Here is a 21,224-nt window from a genome sequence, read left to right as displayed (position 1 = left end):
CCTTTGGGGTAATTTAGCCCACTGATTTATTTGAAATAACGAAAATACCTGCACAAGTAAAATGACCATAATAGTCTTGATATAGGTACTCTAGGCTCTAAGCCGTGTTTAAAAACTCGACTAGACTCGCGAGTCGCTTCGGATGACTCAAAATAATGTTATGCAGGAAAAAAAAAAAAAAATAGCATTAGAAATATGTACATTACTTAGCCAAGTTTTTTTTTTTCCTGGTTCAACGATTTCCAAGTTGACTTGGTCAAGTTTTTGAGTTGACTGAATAGTTGATTCAAACTTGTTTTAGTGTTGATTAAACTCAAAAGTCAATTGAGTCAAGTTAATGAGTTTTGAAACATTGATTAAGAGTGTCCATGGATACCTAATTACCCGATGTACCAGAAACCAATTAGTCGATTTTGGATACACAATCATGGATCCGATAATTTTAGTGTTTGATCTTAGGGACCAAATAAGAATCCAACAGATACCCAATTAATTTATTTTATTTATAATAAAATTAACAATTCAAATAAATACTAATGAAGAGATATCTTGATATAAATGTTGTTCGACTAACATCAAAATGTAAAGAGAATTTGAAACCTTAAGTATTTTTATCTTCTCTCTCTATATTCTTATTTTATTTTGATAACAAATAAATGCTCAATAGAACAATATTTTAAGATTTTCTTCCCAAAAAGTTTTGCTTTGTTTGAAGAACTCATTCCATAAGGGAAAAAAAAAAAAAAAGAGTTGTTATTGCTACACCAACTTTTACTAAGAGCACCTCAAGATATATGCTAATTCTTTGGTGATTTCATATAAATTGAGTGTGCTTTTAGCAAAAGTTGGCATGGGAATAGAATCTCTCTTGAATGATTAAACATATATTGAGACTGATTTAGTACCCTATCTATCTTTCCAAATTCTAGAGGTCTCAATAGTTATCTAATTAACAAATACCCAACTTTTGTCGAAATTGATAATGATTGCATCAATATATATATATATATATATATATATATATATATTATTTTAATGACGGTATTTTCAGACCCGTAAGCTTGACCAGTAGGGATAAGGCAACTAGTCTTTTCAAGCACCATATCTCACTCAAATCCCTCGGATACATGCAATAACCCATAAATCACACATATCGTGTAAGGCGAGATAAATTCATGTGGATATATGGCCAACCAGGGGACTTGTACTCAAGACCTTTCCTTTTTTGGAGGGAAGCCTGGCCACTAAGCTCAACAATGATTAGTTTTAAGAAGTTAAATATTATTTTGCATATATTCGTCAATTAAAGCAGAATTTGTTTAGAACTTATGGGATCCCATTGGTTATGTGTTGATGAAAAGATTTTTAAAATACAAAGTCAATTGATTAGTGGAGAAGGATATGATCAAATTATTTGCGATATCAAGTTGATGATTCAGTCAACATCCCTTGACATCTCAACATGGTTTTATATCTCAATATTGTTCAGTAATGATACTGATATATATAGTGTAGACACCCAAATTTGATCAATCCCTTGAAGCAAAATGTCCCAAAAATCGTAAAAAATTGAAGTGGCTCCCAAGGCCTAAAACTTCAAAAATCCAATGTGTTTCATTATTCTCTTTTAATAAATGGCTCAAAGCTACTCACGTGGCCCATGAACTCAAACTCTTCACTACCCTTTGTAGACACCCTAATTTGAATGAGCCCACACTCAAAAAGGCCCAAAAATATTGATTTTTCAATAGGATTCGTCAATGGGCTTCAAAAGCCCAAAACACTAAAAAAGTGATGTTTTAATCAAACCGAGGCCCCTGAGACCTCTTAATAGTCTAAAGGACCCACAAAAGGGATTGGACCTACCCCACGCTATCCCAACTTTCACCACTCCGCGTTTGTATCCAAAAAATTGATAAATTCTCCAACGGGCCTAAAAAGCTCAATTTGCCAACACGTGGCATTTCTGATCAAATCAATGAGTTCAAAAATCACAAAAAAATCAATAAAATTAAAAAACGAGACTTGGGACACCTACCCTTCCTTTACTTCATCGCTCCATCTCCGAATCTGAAAAAACCTAAGCCCACCTATGGCCCATGAACCCTCAATTCTCCAAAAATCAATTTCTCATCTTAACCCTAACCTAAACCTAATCCCACACCACCTAAAAACCTAAAACCTACCCACCCTAAAAAATCCAACCCAAAATGATCCCAACCAATTCAAAAAACCCCTAACCTTTCTTAAAATCCAAGCCTAATACCCCTAAGCCCAAGTCCATATCCAATTCATATCTAACCCACAACCCTAACCCATAAACCACAACCCACATCAACCAATCACTCTTTTACCATCAAAAAGTGACACATGTCATCATCCCCTCTCACCTCCCTCATCAAATCAACCACCTATCACTTTTCTCTAAAACATTAACTACCCAAATCACATTTTCTCTAAAAAATCACATCAACTCACACCCTCCCCTAACCTACCCTCATTACTCCTTATAAACCTCCATTCTCTCAAATCAAACACCATCAACCCATCTCCCCTAACCTACTCCCATAACTCTCTAACCCTTATTCTCTTAAATCAAACACATCAACCCACACCTCCCCCTAATCTACCATCATCATTTCCTATAAATTCATCTCTACAACTTAAACCTACACCCATTCTCTCAAATCAAACACTCAACCTCTCCCATCAATTAAATCTAAACCCCTAACCTCCACACAATATGCCACATGTCACTATCTCCTTCAACCTTCCAACCACCCTCTTACACCTTCCATTCTCTTAAAATCAAACACCACTCAATCAACCAACCACCCTCTTAAACACCCATCATCTCATTTCACCAAACACTCCACCCAAATGGTTTGGGTAAGATCCAAACCATTTGGATTAAAACACAACCCATTTACCTTCATTACATAATTACCCCTCTCCCAACTCCTAATTTCATACCCCCCCACCTTTAAAACCTATGTCATTATCCATCATTTCAACCTCTCACCCCATTAAACCCCCAAATACTCTCCCAACATCTATAAATACCCCTCCACTCCTTCCAAAAATGGTTCCCAACTCTCACAAAAAATCTCTTAAAAAGTCTCACAAACTACTCTCAACTCTCTACTCATCTCTTCACTACTTTCTCATACTAATTCAAAATGAGTTACATTCTCATAACTCACTAAGGACCTTAGAAGACATTAAAGAAAAAGAAGACAAGAAAGAAAAGTAAGGTTGAAGCTTCAAGGTGTGTGCAACAAAACACCCCCCCTCTCTCTCTCTATCCTCTCCTCATCCCTCTTCTATTACCCCCTTCTCTTCATTTTATTTTAAATTTTGGGATGAATGGACCTCAAGGCAAATGATCCATTAGGATCATCTTTTTCAATGAGATGATCCTATGATCAAGTCGAAAGCAACCCCTATCTAGGGTACAAATGCACCCACGTGGCACTCTATTTTTATTTTTATTTTTAAAACAAAATGGTCGAGTTCTTTGAGGTTACCGCCACTTGACGGGAGAAAATGGTGCCTAACACCTTCCATTTGCTCAAACCAAGTCGCTTACCCGAATCTCAAGGTTTGATTACCCTTATCCATCGTGAGTCACTAAAAATGCCAAAAATATCATTTTTTGAAAAATGTACCTCGGGTGACCATTCACACCCACTTACAACATAAATGGTGACGACTCCAATATTTAGTAGTTGTGGTCGTCGTAATGACGAAAACCACGTATCTACACCCTTCTAAACTCCTAAACCCAATCCATCTCAACTAAGCCCATTCAACTCAATTTAAACCCATCTCTATTCAACCCATTATTTAAGCCTACTCAACTCAACCCAAATTCATTCCTCTCAATCTTTCACCATAACTATTCACCCTATCCATTATTACACCCAAGCCCAACAATATACCAACCCAATCTATTCCCAAGCCCAACTATCAATCCAACCCAACATTATAACCAATCAACATGATTATCAAGGTAAGACACATGTCACCACCTCAACTCACCTTCCTCATCATATTACCTACCCCCATCACCTTCTCTTTAAACATATCAACTTATCACTTTTTCTCTAAAAAATCCATCTACCCACACCTCCAACCCATACCTCTCCCTAACCTACCCTCATCATTCCCTACAAACCTCCATTTACAATTCAAACCCACACCCCTCCTCTCAAATCAAACACTCATCCACTCTCATTAACTCATCTAAACCTCTAATCTCCACACATCTTGACATATGTTATCATCTCCCTTACCTTCCCAAAACTTAATCAACCACTATTTTAAACCCTTCATTCTCTTAAATCAAACATCACTCCCTTTCACCTTACCAAACACTCAACCCATTAATCACCATCTTACATCCTCATTTCTTCAACCAAACACCACTCATTCCCTTTTACCCAACACTCAGCCCAAATGGATTGAAAAATTCAACCCATTTGGATTACAAATAACCCATTTAACCCCATTTTCCTAAATATCCTTCCATCTCTATCAATCTACACACACCCCTCTCTCAAATACCTAATCATTGTACCCTTTATCATCATTTAACCTTATCTTACCCTTAAAAATGCTCTCCAAATCCTATAAAACCTTTATTCTCAACTCACAACACTTAATGAAAATTTGAGGAAAATACCCTCTAAAAATTACAACTCTCTTTACTCTCAACTCACCTCACTACCTTCAACTCTCAACTCTCAACTCTCTCTCAAGCAAGTCAGTGAAAGTCAAAAAGGATTCATCAAGGAAAGTAAAAAAAGGTTAAAAAGAACAAGGTAGATTTTGGATAAAAAGAACACCTCCCCTTTTCTCCCCTTAAAATTTCCCTTTTCTCTACACCTATGCACACATCACAAATGGTATGAGTTATTGAAGGGTCTTTTTTTCAATAAAGATGCCCTCAATAGGTTGAACCAACATCAAAGTCCCTTATACTTGAGGGCACATATCAAATTTTTTTTTATTTTATTTTTTTATTCTAAAAAATAGACCAAATCTGAAGTTACCACCAATATTGGATGGAGTAGGGTGCCTACACCTTCCCTACTCTCTAATATGGACCCCCTTTACCTAAAATCAAAAGTTTAACCGATAGACCTTATCCGTACGAGAATCACTAAATGTCAAAATAAATAAATATATTTTTTAAAGTACATCACAGGTGACTATTCACATCATTTCCAATATGAATGGTGGTGACTCCAACCCCTCCCCCCCAAAGTGGTTGAGATATTCGAAAACCACAATTCTTGTGTCCACACATGGTGTCTCAACATTCACATCATCTCGCAAGATTAACGAGATGTCTTGGGCGATACTTTGAAAATCTTGGTCAAGTCAATAAAACTCAACCTAGGCAACCACGATTTTATAGATTTTCATTAAAATAATTACTTTTTCTTTTAGATTTTAATTTTTTATATATAAATAAAAATAATCACATGACTAAACATTTTTCAATCTATCTTATTTTATTAAAAAAATATAATAATTTTAATTTAAATATATGTAAATCAATCATTATAAATCGAGTTAAATAATTTGTCTAGTCCATGGACAAGACAAAAGGTCAAACCGAATTTTGAAACAATGCATCTCAAGAGCACATTGTGAACCCAAATTGATATGTAGTTATCATCCAAAAAATTTCAACACCTAAAACATTGAAAACTTGTATGCTTTAGCAAAAATGTTTCTTCAAATATTTTGGTAAATATATTAAAAGTTGTAGGCTTTTTTTATTTATTTATCATTAATCTAGTATCCCAAAAAAACCTCTAGAGGTATTTTAATCACTAACTACAATAGGCAAAGGTGATCTCATCTAACGAAAAAAAAAAAAAAAAAAAAATTCTTTAAGCAATTTTTGCTTCTGGCCCATTTTTTATTTATTTAACATTTTATGAGAAAAGGAAAGCTGAACCATTATATATCAAATCCAAATTTCAAACCTTAAAATGCTTTTGGGAATTAAAAGCACCTCAAGAAACTCCAAATTTACTATATGGTAGCTCCAGAAACTCCTTTGGTCTTTATTTTCATCATATTGCAGCTCATCGAACGTATTGTGGCCCCCAAAATGTCAAACCCAATAGCTGATATAAGGTCCAGATCACCAGATTTGAGTCGAGCCCAACCCCTAAACCAAGCCTGGCCCAAAAATGAAGCCCCATCCAGTTTAAAATGCCCATGTATTCAACTCAATTCCCTTCCCATAAGGCTACACACAGATGGTCCTTGGAGCTCTACATGCCCGGATACCCATATATCCCAAATACACTGAATAGTTTATTAATTAGAGAGTCAGAATCAACTGATATTTAATGTTTTAGGTGTGGCCCACCAAGGAGTTTGATCAAACGAATGGTCCAGATAGGTGAGCATATGCACCACAAATACAAATGTCAAACTAATGTAACTAGTACATAGCACAGTGGTTCATCAATCCATAAAACCATTGGGGAAAATTTTTCATTTATACATCCATAATCACTATAGGAATCAAAATTTCTAAAACAAATAATACCATAAATGGATCTTCCTTATACAATATGGTCATGGATGTTAGTAATGAACATGCGGTGGTGGTGGAGGTGGTGGTGATGGCGGTGGTGGAGGTGGTGGAGGTGGCGGTGGCGGTGGTGGTGGTGGCGGTGGTGGTGGTGAAGGAGGTGGTGGAGGTGGTGGAGGTGGAGGACTCCTTGGTGAACATCCAAATGCGTTGCAATTCACCGGGTGCAAAAGAAACGATGCACATTCCTCCTTGGATCGCTGCAACGGTCGATCAGGAATACAATTCTTCGTATCATCCTTATCTTGTAACTTGAGACATATTGGTGATTCGCCACAGAAATAATTATATGAGTACGTAAAATTCTCCAAGTTTGGCAACGAGCATATACTCTCAGGAATCACACCAGAAAATTGGTTGTGTGCTATATTCAACTGCTCCAAACTCTTCATATTTCCCATTGTTTCAGGTAACGGTCCCACCAACTTGTTGAAGCTAACGTCGAAAACCGTCAAGTTTTCTAACAACCCAATTTCGGGCGGCAAACATGCTGTAAGCCCATTGTTCATGAGAATAATCTCGTTTAATGTTCCTGCCATTTTTGCTAAATTTGAAGGTAAGCAACCGTTAAGATCATTATTCGCCAAGACAAGTACCGAAACAGGAGAATTGCCTAGGTTTTTTGGGAAGGTGAATCGGAATTTGTTGTCATTTAAGAAGATTGCATCAAGTTTCAAGTCGAATAGCTCAGAGGGTACGTTGCCTTCAAATTGGTTAAATCGAATATCAAGATATTTGAGTGAAGGTAAACATAGGACTACTGAGGGGAAGGTACCTGTAAATCGATTATTACTTACATCGAGCTCATAGAGACGATGAAGATTACCAAAACTTCCAGGAATGGTTCCACAAAAGCGGTTGGAATTGATATGGAAAAGGGCGAGGTCGATGAGGAGTCCAAGGTCTTCGGGCAAGGAACCAGCGATGTTGCCATGGTTGAGGTCGATTCCCGCAACAGTTGTTGTATGAGGATCATCAGGGGCCGGGGCACAGTAGACACCGTTGTAATTGCATACGTCGGGGCCATACCAATTGGAAGTGAAGTTGTTGGGGTCTGATACAATTACTTGTTTCCATGCTTGAAGAGCTATGTAGGCATTTTGGAGTCTTGGGTTTGGGTTTTGGTTTGGGAGAGATGGGGAGTCTTGGTGAGAGGGTTTGAAAAGGAAAAAAATACATAAGAGGCTACAAAGGCCTAGATTGAGATATGGGTTTCTCATTGTGGAGAAGAAGGGGAAGGAGACAAATATGCTCTTGGGATGTTTTGTTATATATATGTGTGGTTTTGATGATTGAGGGGAAGGATTGAGATTTATATATTAGAGTTTATAAGTTCTTGACTGTGTCTCATTTCTCTTTAAAATTGGGGAAAATTCTTAGAAATATTGTAGGAGAATGGTCTTGAGTTACCAAAATAATTAAACTTTATTCTGAATTTCATATGCTCATGAAGAATACAACACAATACTTGACCAAAGAAGGGTAATTTTGTCATACCCTTAGTTTTGGTGGATATTATTTAAGATACCCATGTTTTCAAACTTCTAATGCACACCCCTTGACCATGGTCTTCTGTGAGCAAGTAACAAAATAACCAAAATACCATCAAATCAACGAAAGAAAATATATAATTTTTTTATTTATTCTAAAGAACCTTAGCAAATAAATCAAGGGTTGAAGATGATGGAGTGTTTTTGGGACAAATCAAGTTTTTCTTTGAAGAAAATAATAAAGGCTTTTTGGAAAGAGGTTGAAGACGAGGATATCATGATCATTTCTTTTAATCTCTCATAGAAGACCTTGGTCAAGAAGCTATGTCATCAGTTTGAAAATCCATGGGGACAGAAAGAAGATTAAACACACTGTAAAGGGTGGTTTTTGTTTCATATTACATGAAACATTGACTAAGTTTGTGTTTTATTTTCTATGTGCAATGATGCATTTTAGGAATAATATGCTTAGATGCTTTTACATTATGTAACTTTTTTTGTTTTTTTTTGTCTATAATAGTAGGAAGGAAAATAACTTCTGATCTCACCAAAAACGCGGTGGTTGTTGCAATTAATATTTAAATTTTCAGAATTTGGGATTATTTAAACAAAACCCATTGGTTACTATTGTCACTCTCAATGAAAGTGACCCATCATTTACAAGACCAACAATTTTTATATTTGAGAAAACTTGGTGGTTGGGATTAGTAAGATTATACACAATATAGGCCCCATTTAGACCAAAATAGAATAATAAAATAAACTAATGCAAATAAAAAAAAATGGGTAAGATACCGATCGCCAAAAAAAAAAACAAAAAAGCTACATTGCAAATTTTTGCTGGTCGATTGACTTATAAGGAACAAAATGGGCTTTATTCGAAGGCGTGGATTCTAGATGTTTGGGGTCTGTATGATTGTCGGGAATTTGTTATTAAGGGGTATTAGAATTCCTTGGGAAAATGAATTCGACCATTTCATTGCGACTAGGAATTAAAATATCAAGAAGAGGTTGGTTTTGAGTATAATTTTAGAACTCATAAAGTCGACTTGATAGCATTTCGACGTGGCAATCCCAAAACTTGATGGAATAATGAACTTGCTAAGTCAACTCATCATCAACTTTGAAATACACAAAATATACAGCTATATACAATATTTTTGCGGAGAATGTACGTAAAATGTATATTTTATTTTTATTTTAAATATAGTAAACTATGTTTAAAATACTTATAAGTTCAATATATTTTATTTGCCACATTTGAGTTGTTGCTGTCTGACTAGACTAAAAAAAGTTTTAAAGACTGTTTTTAGTTTTGGGTGGGGATAAACCAAAGAGAATAACATTGGGAGGTGGGAAAATCATTTTCCTAAGCTGTTGATGGTAAAATGTTTTCCCTTATAAGGTGGAAAATTGAATTTAAAGAAAATACATAATCGTACACCAAAATTCACATTTTTCAAAGGAAATATTTTTCTCGCCCATTTTCCATGCGCGATCATACATACCTTCGAATGAATTTAGATCCAAAAAATGGGGAAAAATGGGGGTATGAGCGTGAATTCGATTCCATAGCAATTGTATGGGGTACTTTTCTTTTTGTTGCTTGGCGTTTAAGATTTGTTTTGTACATTTTTTTCTTCTTTTTTTATTAGAATCTTCCTATATCTATTAAAAAAGTTAAAAGATTAAAAACAAGGCTTTTAGATCCTACACTAGCATTGACAATGTAAAATGTGAGGCAAAGTCTTAAAGATTAAATCCATTCAGATTGAACTAACTTGGATTTGTTAGATAAATAAAGGATAGATTAAGCTTAAATTGGGCCTATATCTTTATTGTTAGGAAAATGGGGCCCAAGATCCTTCAGTAAAGTCATGCAGCCAATGAGGTGAGTTCATTAGCTGGCAAGACTTAGCCAAATTTCTTAGTCAATCTAAGCATTCTATTGTTGAGGTTCGTTCTTGTTCTCTTTTGGGTTTTATTTTTCTTGTAAGGTTAATATTTGCATAATTTAAGTCCACTTGCATGTGTATATTATTTTATTTTTATGTAATAAAGTCTTAAAAAATTAGGGAACAAAGTCAATTACAAACGAAGGTAGGTTAGAAGCCACTAGCTATAGAAGATTCTAATAGAAAAATGGAAAATCAAAACAAGAATAAAATGACTTAGAAAAAGAAGGCAAGATAAGATAAATGCAAACAAAAATTCTTCCAACATATTCATCATATATACATATAACCCCAAGGGGTTGGCCTAGTGGCAAGTCGAGCCTTGATAAACTCCTCAGGAAGAGTAGGTCAAGAGTTCAAAATCCCATGAAACAATGAATTCTTTAGGGCCACCCTCTAGGGTAAGGTTGACCCTTGACTTAATCAATTGCACGTAAGACTTTTCGAGGGGTTAGTGCAAAGACTAGTCTCATTCAATAGGGCTGGTCTAGTGGTAAGCCGAACCTTGATAAGCTCCTCAGGAAGAGTAGGTCAAGAGTTTGAAACCCCACGAAGCAATGAATTCCTTGGGACCACTCTCCAAGGTCAAGTTGTCCCTTGACTCAACTAATTGCACGTAGGACTTTTTGAGGGGGTGATGCGTGTGGCTGTGGGACTTGTCTCACCCGAAGGGTAGGGATACCCATGATAAGCAATATATACATATATACGTACAAACATACTAGTCAACTTTAATATAAGCCTGTTTTTCCGCTCAATTCTTACATTTGATGTTGGGTTGCATTAGAGATCATGTTGGAAAATTCAAACATAGACTAATTTTTCTAGTTGGTGCTTTGAAGAGAAGGTACATTAAATTTGAAAAATCTATATTAGCAGATAAAGTCATAACTTAAGATCAAATAGTTATCCTCTACCTTCTTAAAAAGCAAATAGGACGTTTTTATTTTTATTTTAATTCTTATAAAATTATTTTATTTTAATTTAATATATTTATTTCATTAATTATTGACGTGGCTTGTGTCTCCATTATTGAAAACTTAAAAGTTACCCACAACACACGTCTCCGTGCTGTGGTACTTTGAAAGAAGCTAGAGGTTTTTATTTTGGTTCGTTTTTTTTATTTTTATTCTTATAAAAAATAATTTATTTTAATTTAATATATTTATTTCATTAATTATTGACGTGTCTGCGTCTCTATTATTGAAAACTTAAGTTACCCCCAACAAACTTCTCTAATGGTACTTTGAAAGAGGCTAGCCTTACTATCTTAGTAAGATTTAAAATCTTACTAAGGGTCAGTGGACCAATATGGATGATCTCATTCGAAATCCAACACACACCCTTTTAGATTTTATGAAAAAATGCATATATATATATATATATATATATATCTTTTGAACTTGATCGAAAGTGTTTAAATTGGACGGTTACGGACCTCTAAATTTAAAATTAAATTTTCACATTGAAAATTAACTATTTTTTTTTATATAAAAAATATCCAAAATTCTTAGAAATTTGTCCTCTACAATCATGTAGCATCAGATCATGTTTTCAGATGATGCAAGATGTTACGGTAAGGAAACTTTCTTCATTGAAGTTAGTAAGGAAAGTGTTTTTCTAATTGTAAGAATAATTTCCCACAAAACACCTCTTTCTAATTAAAATTTTGGAATAGACTAGTCTTACGGGGTCATTGGGCGTTAAGACTACATAGCCTTTTAGATTTTATGAAAAAAATTCAAATTAAAAAAGAATATTAAGAAAAACCTCAAAATTAAATTTTAAATTTCTGGATTATAATGTGCATGTTAAAATAAAATAACTAATGAAGGTTCGGAGTTAGAAATATGAACGTTTACAATCAAAAGATTAATATTTTTTAATGATAGATTAACATCCTATATATAATTAAAAGAAAAAGATTCAAAATTAAAATTCTCTCCAAGTACTAGAAAACAAATAATTTTAAATAAGTAGAAAATAATTTATAGAAAGTTGATAAGGTCCCAATTATTCGATTTTAGGACCATAATTATACTAAAATTATCACCATATAAATGTTAGTTCCTTTAAATAATTGTAAAATTAAATTATTTATCCAAATTAATAAATCTAATGAGATATTATTGCTAACTGTAGATAAATAAAACACACGTGGAAGTTATTAAATCGCGAAACAAAGATGGTTACAATACGCGAGCAAAAATGAAGCATTCAACAAAATCTCGAGAAATTTGGTCGTCACGTCACCGCGTGACGGTTAGGCCTTGGTACTCCGCGGTGATTTAAAAGAATTTTCCTCGAGATTTGTACAAAATGTTCTAGACACTTCGGTGGTTGTAACAGAATGGTTCTTTCGAAACAAATCATCCGAAAAATCAACCCAATGACCCGATTACGAATACTATAAATTGGAGGGTTGATTTCAGAGAAAGAATCATTTTCTTCTTCTATAATTTTTCATTTTCTCTTTGTAATTTTTTATAATTTTCTCTGATTTCTTAGTTTTTGAGAGAGAACTCTTTATTGTAGTGAGAACATCAAGAGTTATCTAATCTGGAGTACTTGTTTGTAATTCTTTTGGGGGTTATTAAAGAAGGATTAAAGTGCAGCACCATCTTCTCTTCTCTTTTATTATTTTCTGCAATTATAATCCTTGCGATGAGTGGCTAAAATCTTCTTAGAGAGTTCAATAATGTCAGAGCAAGTCCATCCATTTAATGTAGTTTTAAATTCATTATTTTTGCTTATCTTGTTAAACATTCTGTAAATTCTCCTTTGATTAGATCCCTTAGCTTATATTTATGATTCAAGCTTTGATAGTCATTACTTATATAAGTTCAAGAATGGCTACGCTCTGTGAAGAATTGGAATATAGGTTAAGCAATCTTAATTAAATCAGTATTTTCATGAATAATATTTAGTTACTTTCAATGATTAAACGGCTCCACTTTCCGATCCATGAGCAATGACTTGCTACAAGAATTGAGTTAAATTTAGAATTAATTTGCATTATGGATGATTTGCAAAAGCTACATTAAACTCTCTAATCTCCCTTTCTTATATCTTCAATCTTTAGTTGTTGTTTTAATTTCAATTTTAAGTTGATTTTCATTTTAGTTTTTGTTATAACTCTGTTTTGTTTTTAAAACCAATCTGTTTTGTTTAACTTTGTTTTGATTTTTAATTCGAGTGAATATTTGAATTCCAACTGTCCCTGTGGAATAAATTTGACTTTCCCAAAGTCTATCTTTTAATTTCTGCAATTTACATCCAAGTTTTACAAACGATCAAAAGTTACCATTAGGTAATTTCAAAGGTTGGAATAAGTATAATAATTATTATTAAAATCATAATTAGAAAAATTAATATATATATATATATATATATTCATAATTATCTAATGAGTTGTGATAATCTGACAACCCGACATGACACACTCAATAGACACTCCTGACGTGACAAATTTGGGAGCTGCAGAGTTATACACCTTGGGATACATGGTTCCTTCAGGATACATTTTTTATTATGAGAAAGTGTGATTGTGCATCCCGAGGCATATAGATCTATGGCTCCAAACTTGTCATATTAGAAGAGTCAATTGAGTGTGCCACTTGGGGTAGTCAAATTATCATGATTCTTATTTAATAGTTCACATGCAATGCATGTGCATTTTGCTAGTATGATTAAATCCTAGTAGAATGAATTAATATTTGACAATAATGATAGATTAGGAAAGATCATTGATGGACCATTTGTCCATCATGATCGCCATGCGGCCCTTGCTTATAAGAGTGAAAAAGTTGGGGAAGGATAATTTATACATTGATTTCATACTCTTTACATGGATCCATAAAATTTAGTTGGAGATGGGTTGGAATTTTTTTTTTTCTTCTTTTTTCTAATCAATCAAATAATTAAATAAGAGAGTTGATATTGCCACACCAATTTTTTTACTAATGCCACACCAACTCGATTATTTATAAAGGAATTGGTGTGGCATTAGTAAAAGTTGGTGTGGCAATAGTAACTCTCTTGAATAAATATAGAAAAACATTAAAAGTTTACGGCCATAAGCCCTACAAGACAATTTTAGACTCTAAAAGCTCCAAAATATGATGTTAAACAACCTAGGTTGAAAGAAAAAATGAAGAAGAAGAATTGCTCAAAATACTACTAATATTTAAAATATAACTACAACCCATGAATCTAGATCAAAGCATTAGCGTGCGTGCTCTACGCATATACTTTATCAGCAAAACTCAAACAATGAATTACATATTTTTTTATAGATTGGTAGGCTTATTTTTAATGAATTTAGTAACTCTGTGTTGGCGGGAATTGAACCCAAGTCTATGATACCATTACCCATGGACTTTACCAACTAAACTAAGTTAGCACTTACTACAAACTTTGATCACGGAAAATCTAAGATTGAAAATGAAAGTCTTGGGTTATGTACATTTTCCCATGTTTTATATATATGCCTTTATTTATTGGAGACTTGAGTAGGGTTGAACATTCGGAGGATTAAGATAATTTATTTACATAGAAGACTTAATTATCATACATGGATAAGAACCAAATTGGTAGAGTCCCCCCATAGTCTTCTATTTACATAGAAGACTTAATTATCATACATAGATAAGAACCAAATTGGTAGAGTATCCTATAATTGTCTTTTGAATAGATCCATTGGCATTAACCCCCCTTCTTTTCCTTTTTTGTCTTTTATACGAGGTATATCCAAGCCTCTTAGAGCATCCGACTAATCCTTAAGGCATGTGCAGCCCTCCCTCCACCAACATGCACTAAGTAATTTCTAGGAAAAATCCTTAAGGCGGGGATTCGAACTCAAGATCTCCTTTCTTATACGTCCTAATTTCCCCCTCAAGAGCCACAACTAATCCCTGATAACCTAGAAACCATTACCCATTGATGCAAGGGAGTGGATCCTCTGCATTGTGTAATTCCCTGTGGTACTCTTTCCAAAGTGGAGAGACCATGTTGAAATAAAATAAAAATGACACATCAAGCATGTAATGTCTTAGATCAGATTTGAATTTTTCTTTATATATATAAAAAAAAAAAAACTTCTTTAAATCTAATCCAGGGCTTTGAAAATCAACGGTCTCACTACACTCTAAAGATCAATGGCTCTCTCAACCGTCTAATCACACCACATAAAACTATAGGAAAAAAGAACTGCAGAGCATATTCTCCTTTGATGCCATAGGTCCATAAGAATCATGGGTTCCACATACAATCTCTCTCTCTCTCTCTCTCTCTCTCTCTCTCTCTCCCCCTTATATTCCCCTTTGTGAATTCATATATTGTCGTTGCAAACATTGCAATCCATTTGATATTCCAAGCCTCATGAAAAAGTGATTTCAAATTGAACATTTTGGACTGATTATTTATCATAAGAATTTTAAGTAAACTTTTTATAATTAATTATGTTAGAATATAATGACTTTTGGCGATAATGATCTCATGACAAGTATTTAGTTTTGATTGGATCATCCACGATAAGTGCCAATGAGAAAAATATTCAAAATGTTAGAAGAATACACACATATTTAATTTTGTGGGTCATCAATACCATAAGGGCTTAGCCCTGTAATCTTTCAAAAAAAAAAAACATAATCTTCAACCCCCTTTTCAGAAAATCCTTGATTTTTCACTAAAATATTCTTGACTTTTATTTTCGAAAAACACTATTGTAGGGACATTTAAGTTTTGAAGGATTGAGTTAGAATCTTAAGGTTGAAAACTCCGATTGCCCTCTTGAAGTTGAAGATGATGAGTTCTGGGGGAGAAAAAATTGAGAGGGGCTTCGGCTAAAGATTAAGATAAGAAGCTTAAGCTCATCTTCTGTTAGTATTTGAAAACAAAGTTGGCCAATGTCGAGGGGATGGCCAATTGTTTGAAAACATAGAGATATTTCAACTATTTATCAAAACATAGAGATTTATGTCAAAATCAACCAAAACTAAATGCTGAATTAATGCCATTACCATTGTTTTAATTGTTCAGTGTCTTTCATTTTGATTTTGCTTTAATTTTAAGTTGAATGTTACGGATGTAACTCCTCTACCTACTTCCCATGCAAAACTCAAGCTAATTCCTAAGATGTTAGATCAAGTGAGCCTTACCTCATGCAAAGAATTTTTGCTCACATAAATCTAGGATCCACCATTCACATGAACCCACGTGTATTGAATGGAATCACTAATTTACAAAACTACCCTTGCATACTTGATGTGGCACGCACATGAGTCTGTGAGCAAAAAAAAACATTCTTACCTCATGTGTTATGGGGCATGGTTTTAAATCTCGCCCTAGTTGTCTTGGTATTATCTATTAACGAGACGTGTTGATAAGTCATCTCAAAGACATTGTTCATTCTAATTCTAAGGCATTTTTTAAAATCCCGTCTGAGACGATTCAAATACATCGAATATCTTGTTTGAGATTACTCGGTTTTGTTCATGGATGAATTCATACGTCAAATTGAATTTTAAAATCATGTGTGGGAGTCGCTCAAATTCACTTAAGGCATACACTCACGCCAAAGAATTCTTGCACACACATTTGTGTTGAACTTGGAAGCTTGAAGAGGAGTCCGACTTTGAAGCGAGTAGGCCGCTTCAAAACTTTGGTAGAACCCTCTTTGCAATGTGACACGTGAAGTTTTGTATTTATTTTACACCTTACCTTTTTTTTATTATTAATATTTGGGATACCTCTTTGGATATGCCACATGTAGTCTAAAGAAGAGGGTTCTACTTAAATTTTGAAGCAAGCTGACCGCTTCAAAAAAATTTCTTTGAAGAGTGAGTTGAACGCTTAGGCATTTGGTTTGGATTCTAAAATCTAATTCTGGCTTATAATCGGATTTTAGAATTCGATACATCGTTTGATTCGAATTATCAACTTGATTATTTAATAATCAGGAATTAAAATCATGGAGAATCAGAAATAATTCTCAGGTTGTTTCTTTCAATTCTCACAGACTATCCACTTGTGACGCTCTTGAAATACATCTTGCAACAACAATAATGATAAATGTTATCAAAATGATAATAATAATAAAATTATTATTATTATTATTGTTATTATTTTGACAATAATAATGTTAATAATATAATTAATAGTTTTTAAAATTACAAAATCATCTTAATTTTTTGGGTAATCATTATCTAAATGTGTTCCTTAATAGAAAATGACCTAAATGTCATATTTTTCAACTTTTTTTCAAAAATCTTTAATTTTTTCTCTAAAAAATTTATTATCTTTAATTCCTGTACATGTATTTTTTACTCACATTTTCAATCTCAAAAAATGTATCTAGTATTGTTTTTTTTCCAAGACCAGTTTTCAGAAACAGTATTAGTCAAACAATATTTTGGATTCTGAAATTAATTTCTATAATCTGATTTTGACAATCTATAATTAGAATCAACAATCAGGATTCGCTTATCTTTACACGCAGACCATCAAGAAAGATCCCTCAAACCCTACTCTCGTTTACAGGTTTCTTTACTTGGGAGATTCTTTGGTTGATCTTTATCTGGAAATGTGATTCCTTTTCTTCGTCAATGTGATTATGTGAACTAGTAGTGATTCTTACGTTGGAATGTAGAATATCAAAGTTGCTTTTGGATTGCTATGTTGCAGAAATCCCATCAAATTAGAAAAGGCTTGGAAAATCAGTGAGCAATGTTGATAGACCTTGGTTTTTAAACTCGGTATCGCGTCTCGTCTCGTCTAGGCCCAATACCAAGTCGTCTCGGATGAGTTTTCCGATGCATTTGAGACGTCTCATGAGACAAATAAAAAAACATGAACGTGAGTCCTAAATCTCAGTCAAAAAATGACTTTGTGAGTTGGTTTCGTTCAATTTTGATACTGAGTTTACTCAAGCTATACGTCTCGGCCTCACGAGTTTAAAAACCATGTGATAGACTGATGTTGAGACGTGAGATGGGAGGAACGACTAATAAAGATAAAATGAAAAATTAGGGAGCAACTATTTATTTTAATTCCAAAAAGTGTATATTACCATTTTCATAATTAAAGTTTTTTACTAAATAGGAAAACATGTTTAAATTACTAAAATACCCCTTAGTGTTTATTATTAAACATTATATTTTTAGAAGGGTATTTTTGTAATTCAACTTATAATTTTCCTGTTTGGTAAAAAGTTAATTTTGAAAATGGTAGTTTACAGTTTGGGAATTGAAACAAATAGTGTACTGAAATGGGAATTACACAATTTTCAGTGCATGATTTGGTAAAGGATTGCGATGAAAGATTTACTTTTGCTTGGAAACCATCAAGAAATCTCTTGCCAAATTTTTTTTTTTGTGGTGATTGGTTGATATTTGCAATAAAAAATTTCGTTGTGATTTCTTGTTAAAATGAAACATGAAAATAATTTTAACTTATTTCAACCTCATCAAAGAAATTACTCAAATTACAGATATACCATCTGTACTTTCTATATTAACACATATTGGAATTATAAAAATACCTTTCATACTTGTTAGTTGTTACAATAATATGCATAAATATACAAAAATACCTCCACGATGAGGGATATTTTGTAATAAAATTGATGAGGGGTATTTTTTGTAATTTTCATGTACAAGTAAATGTTATGATGGGATGTATTTTTGTGAAGTCATATACATTTATTGCAATAAGTAATGAGGTTTTTATTTTTTATTTTTTATTTTTTATAATTTAAAATTTTATTTGATGAGTGGTATTTTTGAAATTTCAATATGCAATTTAATGTATCTTTGAGGAGGGGTATTTTTGTAAATTTATGTGCATATTGTTGTACTTTACAATTTGAATAATTTTCTTGATAAGGGATATTTTAATAATTTTAATAGGCATAGGTCATAGTAATAATTTTGCAAATGATTTGCGCTACTTTTTGTGCTTCAAATCATTTGCTGAAATTTCTTAAGAATTTAGGTGATTCAATGCAAATCATTTGCATTATGTAACCAAGCACCAATAAAACTGATTCTAAATAATTATTTGCATTTGCAAATGATTTGAAGCATACCAAGCGGGGCATTAATGTCAAAACGTAAAAGAAAAGATAAATTATGATTTTACCTTTTTTAAATGTACTCTTAGCACCCACCATAACCTACTGAAGAAAACTGAACCCTTTGCGTATCTAAAACCTGTTTATTTAGGTAAAGGATGGTGCTGTTTGATAAATAAAATAGGCGGCCACGAATTGCAATAATAATACCCTGAAGTGGAGACAAACGCCCCTCAAAGATTCGCTCATTCTTCTCCCTCCAAATCCCCCAACGCACATCAAAGGGGACTCTTAGAATCAGAAAATGCCCCCAACATTATAAAATTTTCTTGTGCAATTTGTTGGGGTGGCACTAGGAAATGGATTGCCTAAAACTGTGATTGTTCACATGGGAAGAAGTTGATGAAGTCAAGTTACCTGGTTGGTTTTATTGCCAAAATAACGAGCTATCTAAAATTATGGGAAAAAAATTAAGTAAATCGGTCAAATTGTTGTTACGAGTTCTTTATTTGAACTTCGGAATGAATGTTGTTTCACAAATGTGTGGTATGGATTGAGATGAGCCATTGATGTTTTAATTTTTATATTTTTGTTGTTGTATAATGTAATGTATAGGTTTCCTTGATGATACTTGTTGTGATTTGTTTAATTACTTTTTAGTGGATGAACTTTGTATCACATTGCATGCTTTTCACTTATACTATTTTTTTCTTCTTAAAATCTCTTTTTTATTGAACCCTGTTATAATTTGACATCAACGTGCTGCTGCGTTCCTGCATCTTTTCAAGCTCCCCAAAGCACTTACTGATGCTGAGACAACAATAAACTTGAATCCATAATGGGAAAAGGTGTATCCTCATTTTCATCTTTCGTATTCTATTCATCCTGTTCTTTCCCTAAACAATGTGCTGTTTTGATACATCCGAAGGGCTATTTCCGGAAAGGAGGCATATTAGAGGTATTGGAACGATATGACGATGTACGTTCAAATTGTTATTTAATTTTGTATGATACTTCTCTAGGCATGTAATCATGGTTGTGCTCTTTGTTAATGCCATTGCTCACATGATTATAGGATAGGTTGTAGCCTCCTTTCAAATAACTTTGCAGCACAATCCACAGAGTACATAGTTGCCTAGAAAAATCAAGAGGCTTGCACAGTTAGCAAGAGATAAAAAGCAAGCTCAAGAAGTGGAGAACACTAGATCTAACATTTACATGGGCAAACACTTGGATCCATTGAAATCCTAATTGGTAAGTATAATTTTTCCCAAGGAAAATTTTCCATGTAGGAGAGCATGTTGGGCAGACCCTTTAGACAGTCCGACACTTTTTCCAACATATCTCAATTTTGGCTAAATGTTTTGCTCTTTGAAACTAATATTCATATACTTTGCTCTCAACTGTAATCTTTATATATAGTTCATTTGGTGTTCTCTGTCTACTTTTTTAGCTTTATTCTAGATTGGGTATCTCAAAGAAATTCCCCTCAGAAAAAAGAATCTTGTAGTCTTTAATCCCATTTACCGCGTGTTAGGGAATCTGGATGGAACGGAACAACATGCTATTTGAAGGGAAGGAGCAACCCTTTGCATGATGTTCTTTTTGTCCATTATGCGGTTTATGTTCTCTTGTAACCAGACTTTGAAGGAATTTAGAGTATTTTTTCAGGACTTTTCATTCAAGTGTGATCTTTTATATCACGCATAATGTGTTGTAATTTGTTTCTGTTGCATTTTCTTCTATTTTTTGTTGTGAGATCGCCTTGTCTGTCTTCCTTTTGATTTTTTATGAATAAAATTTTATATTTACGAGAACAAGGAATGTAGTGATGTGTCAACATATCAGATTTGTGGGATATACTTGACAACTTTCATGTCCTTATCCGCATTGCATAGCATGGAAGCCAATGTATTACCCATTCTGCTCTCTGCTGAATTTGGAGAGAAGAAAATTTGGGCACCTTTATGATTAGTATATTTACATATTTTGCAAGAACTGAGATCAAATTAATTTTTCTCTTTGCCGTCTGAAAAAATATTGAGATGAGGAATGTTGGAAAGATATCTTTTTCTTTTGTAGTTGATACC

At 33.5% G+C, this 21,224-nt stretch overlaps 1 protein-coding gene across 1 annotated transcript; it reads right to left on the bottom strand.

Moving 5' to 3' along the window:
- Positions 1-6,489: 6,489 nt before the first annotated feature.
- LOC147395715 (Leucine-rich repeat (LRR) family protein) lies at positions 6,490-8,027 on the bottom strand. The gene has a single exon (XM_086452974.1). The coding sequence runs from the start codon at positions 7,837-7,839 to the stop codon at positions 6,613-6,615; it is 1,227 nt and encodes a 408-aa protein (XP_086309100.1). The 5' UTR covers positions 7,840-8,027; the 3' UTR covers positions 6,490-6,612.
- Positions 8,028-21,224: the final 13,197 nt, after the last annotated feature.

This window comes from Akebia trifoliata, chromosome 8 (genome assembly GCF_017979445.1).
Source record: "Akebia trifoliata isolate Shusen 1 chromosome 8, ASM1797944v1, whole genome shotgun sequence".
Classification (NCBI taxonomy): Eukaryota; Viridiplantae; Streptophyta; class Magnoliopsida; order Ranunculales; family Lardizabalaceae; genus Akebia; species Akebia trifoliata.
The sequence above is the reverse complement of the archived record's forward strand: the minus strand, read 5'-3'. Positions and strand labels throughout refer to the sequence as shown.

Coding starts and splice junctions, on each gene's coding strand:
- LOC147395715 (XM_086452974.1), bottom strand. CDS start 7,839: ATGAGAAACCCATATCTCAATCTAGGCCTTTGTAGCCTCTTATGTATT.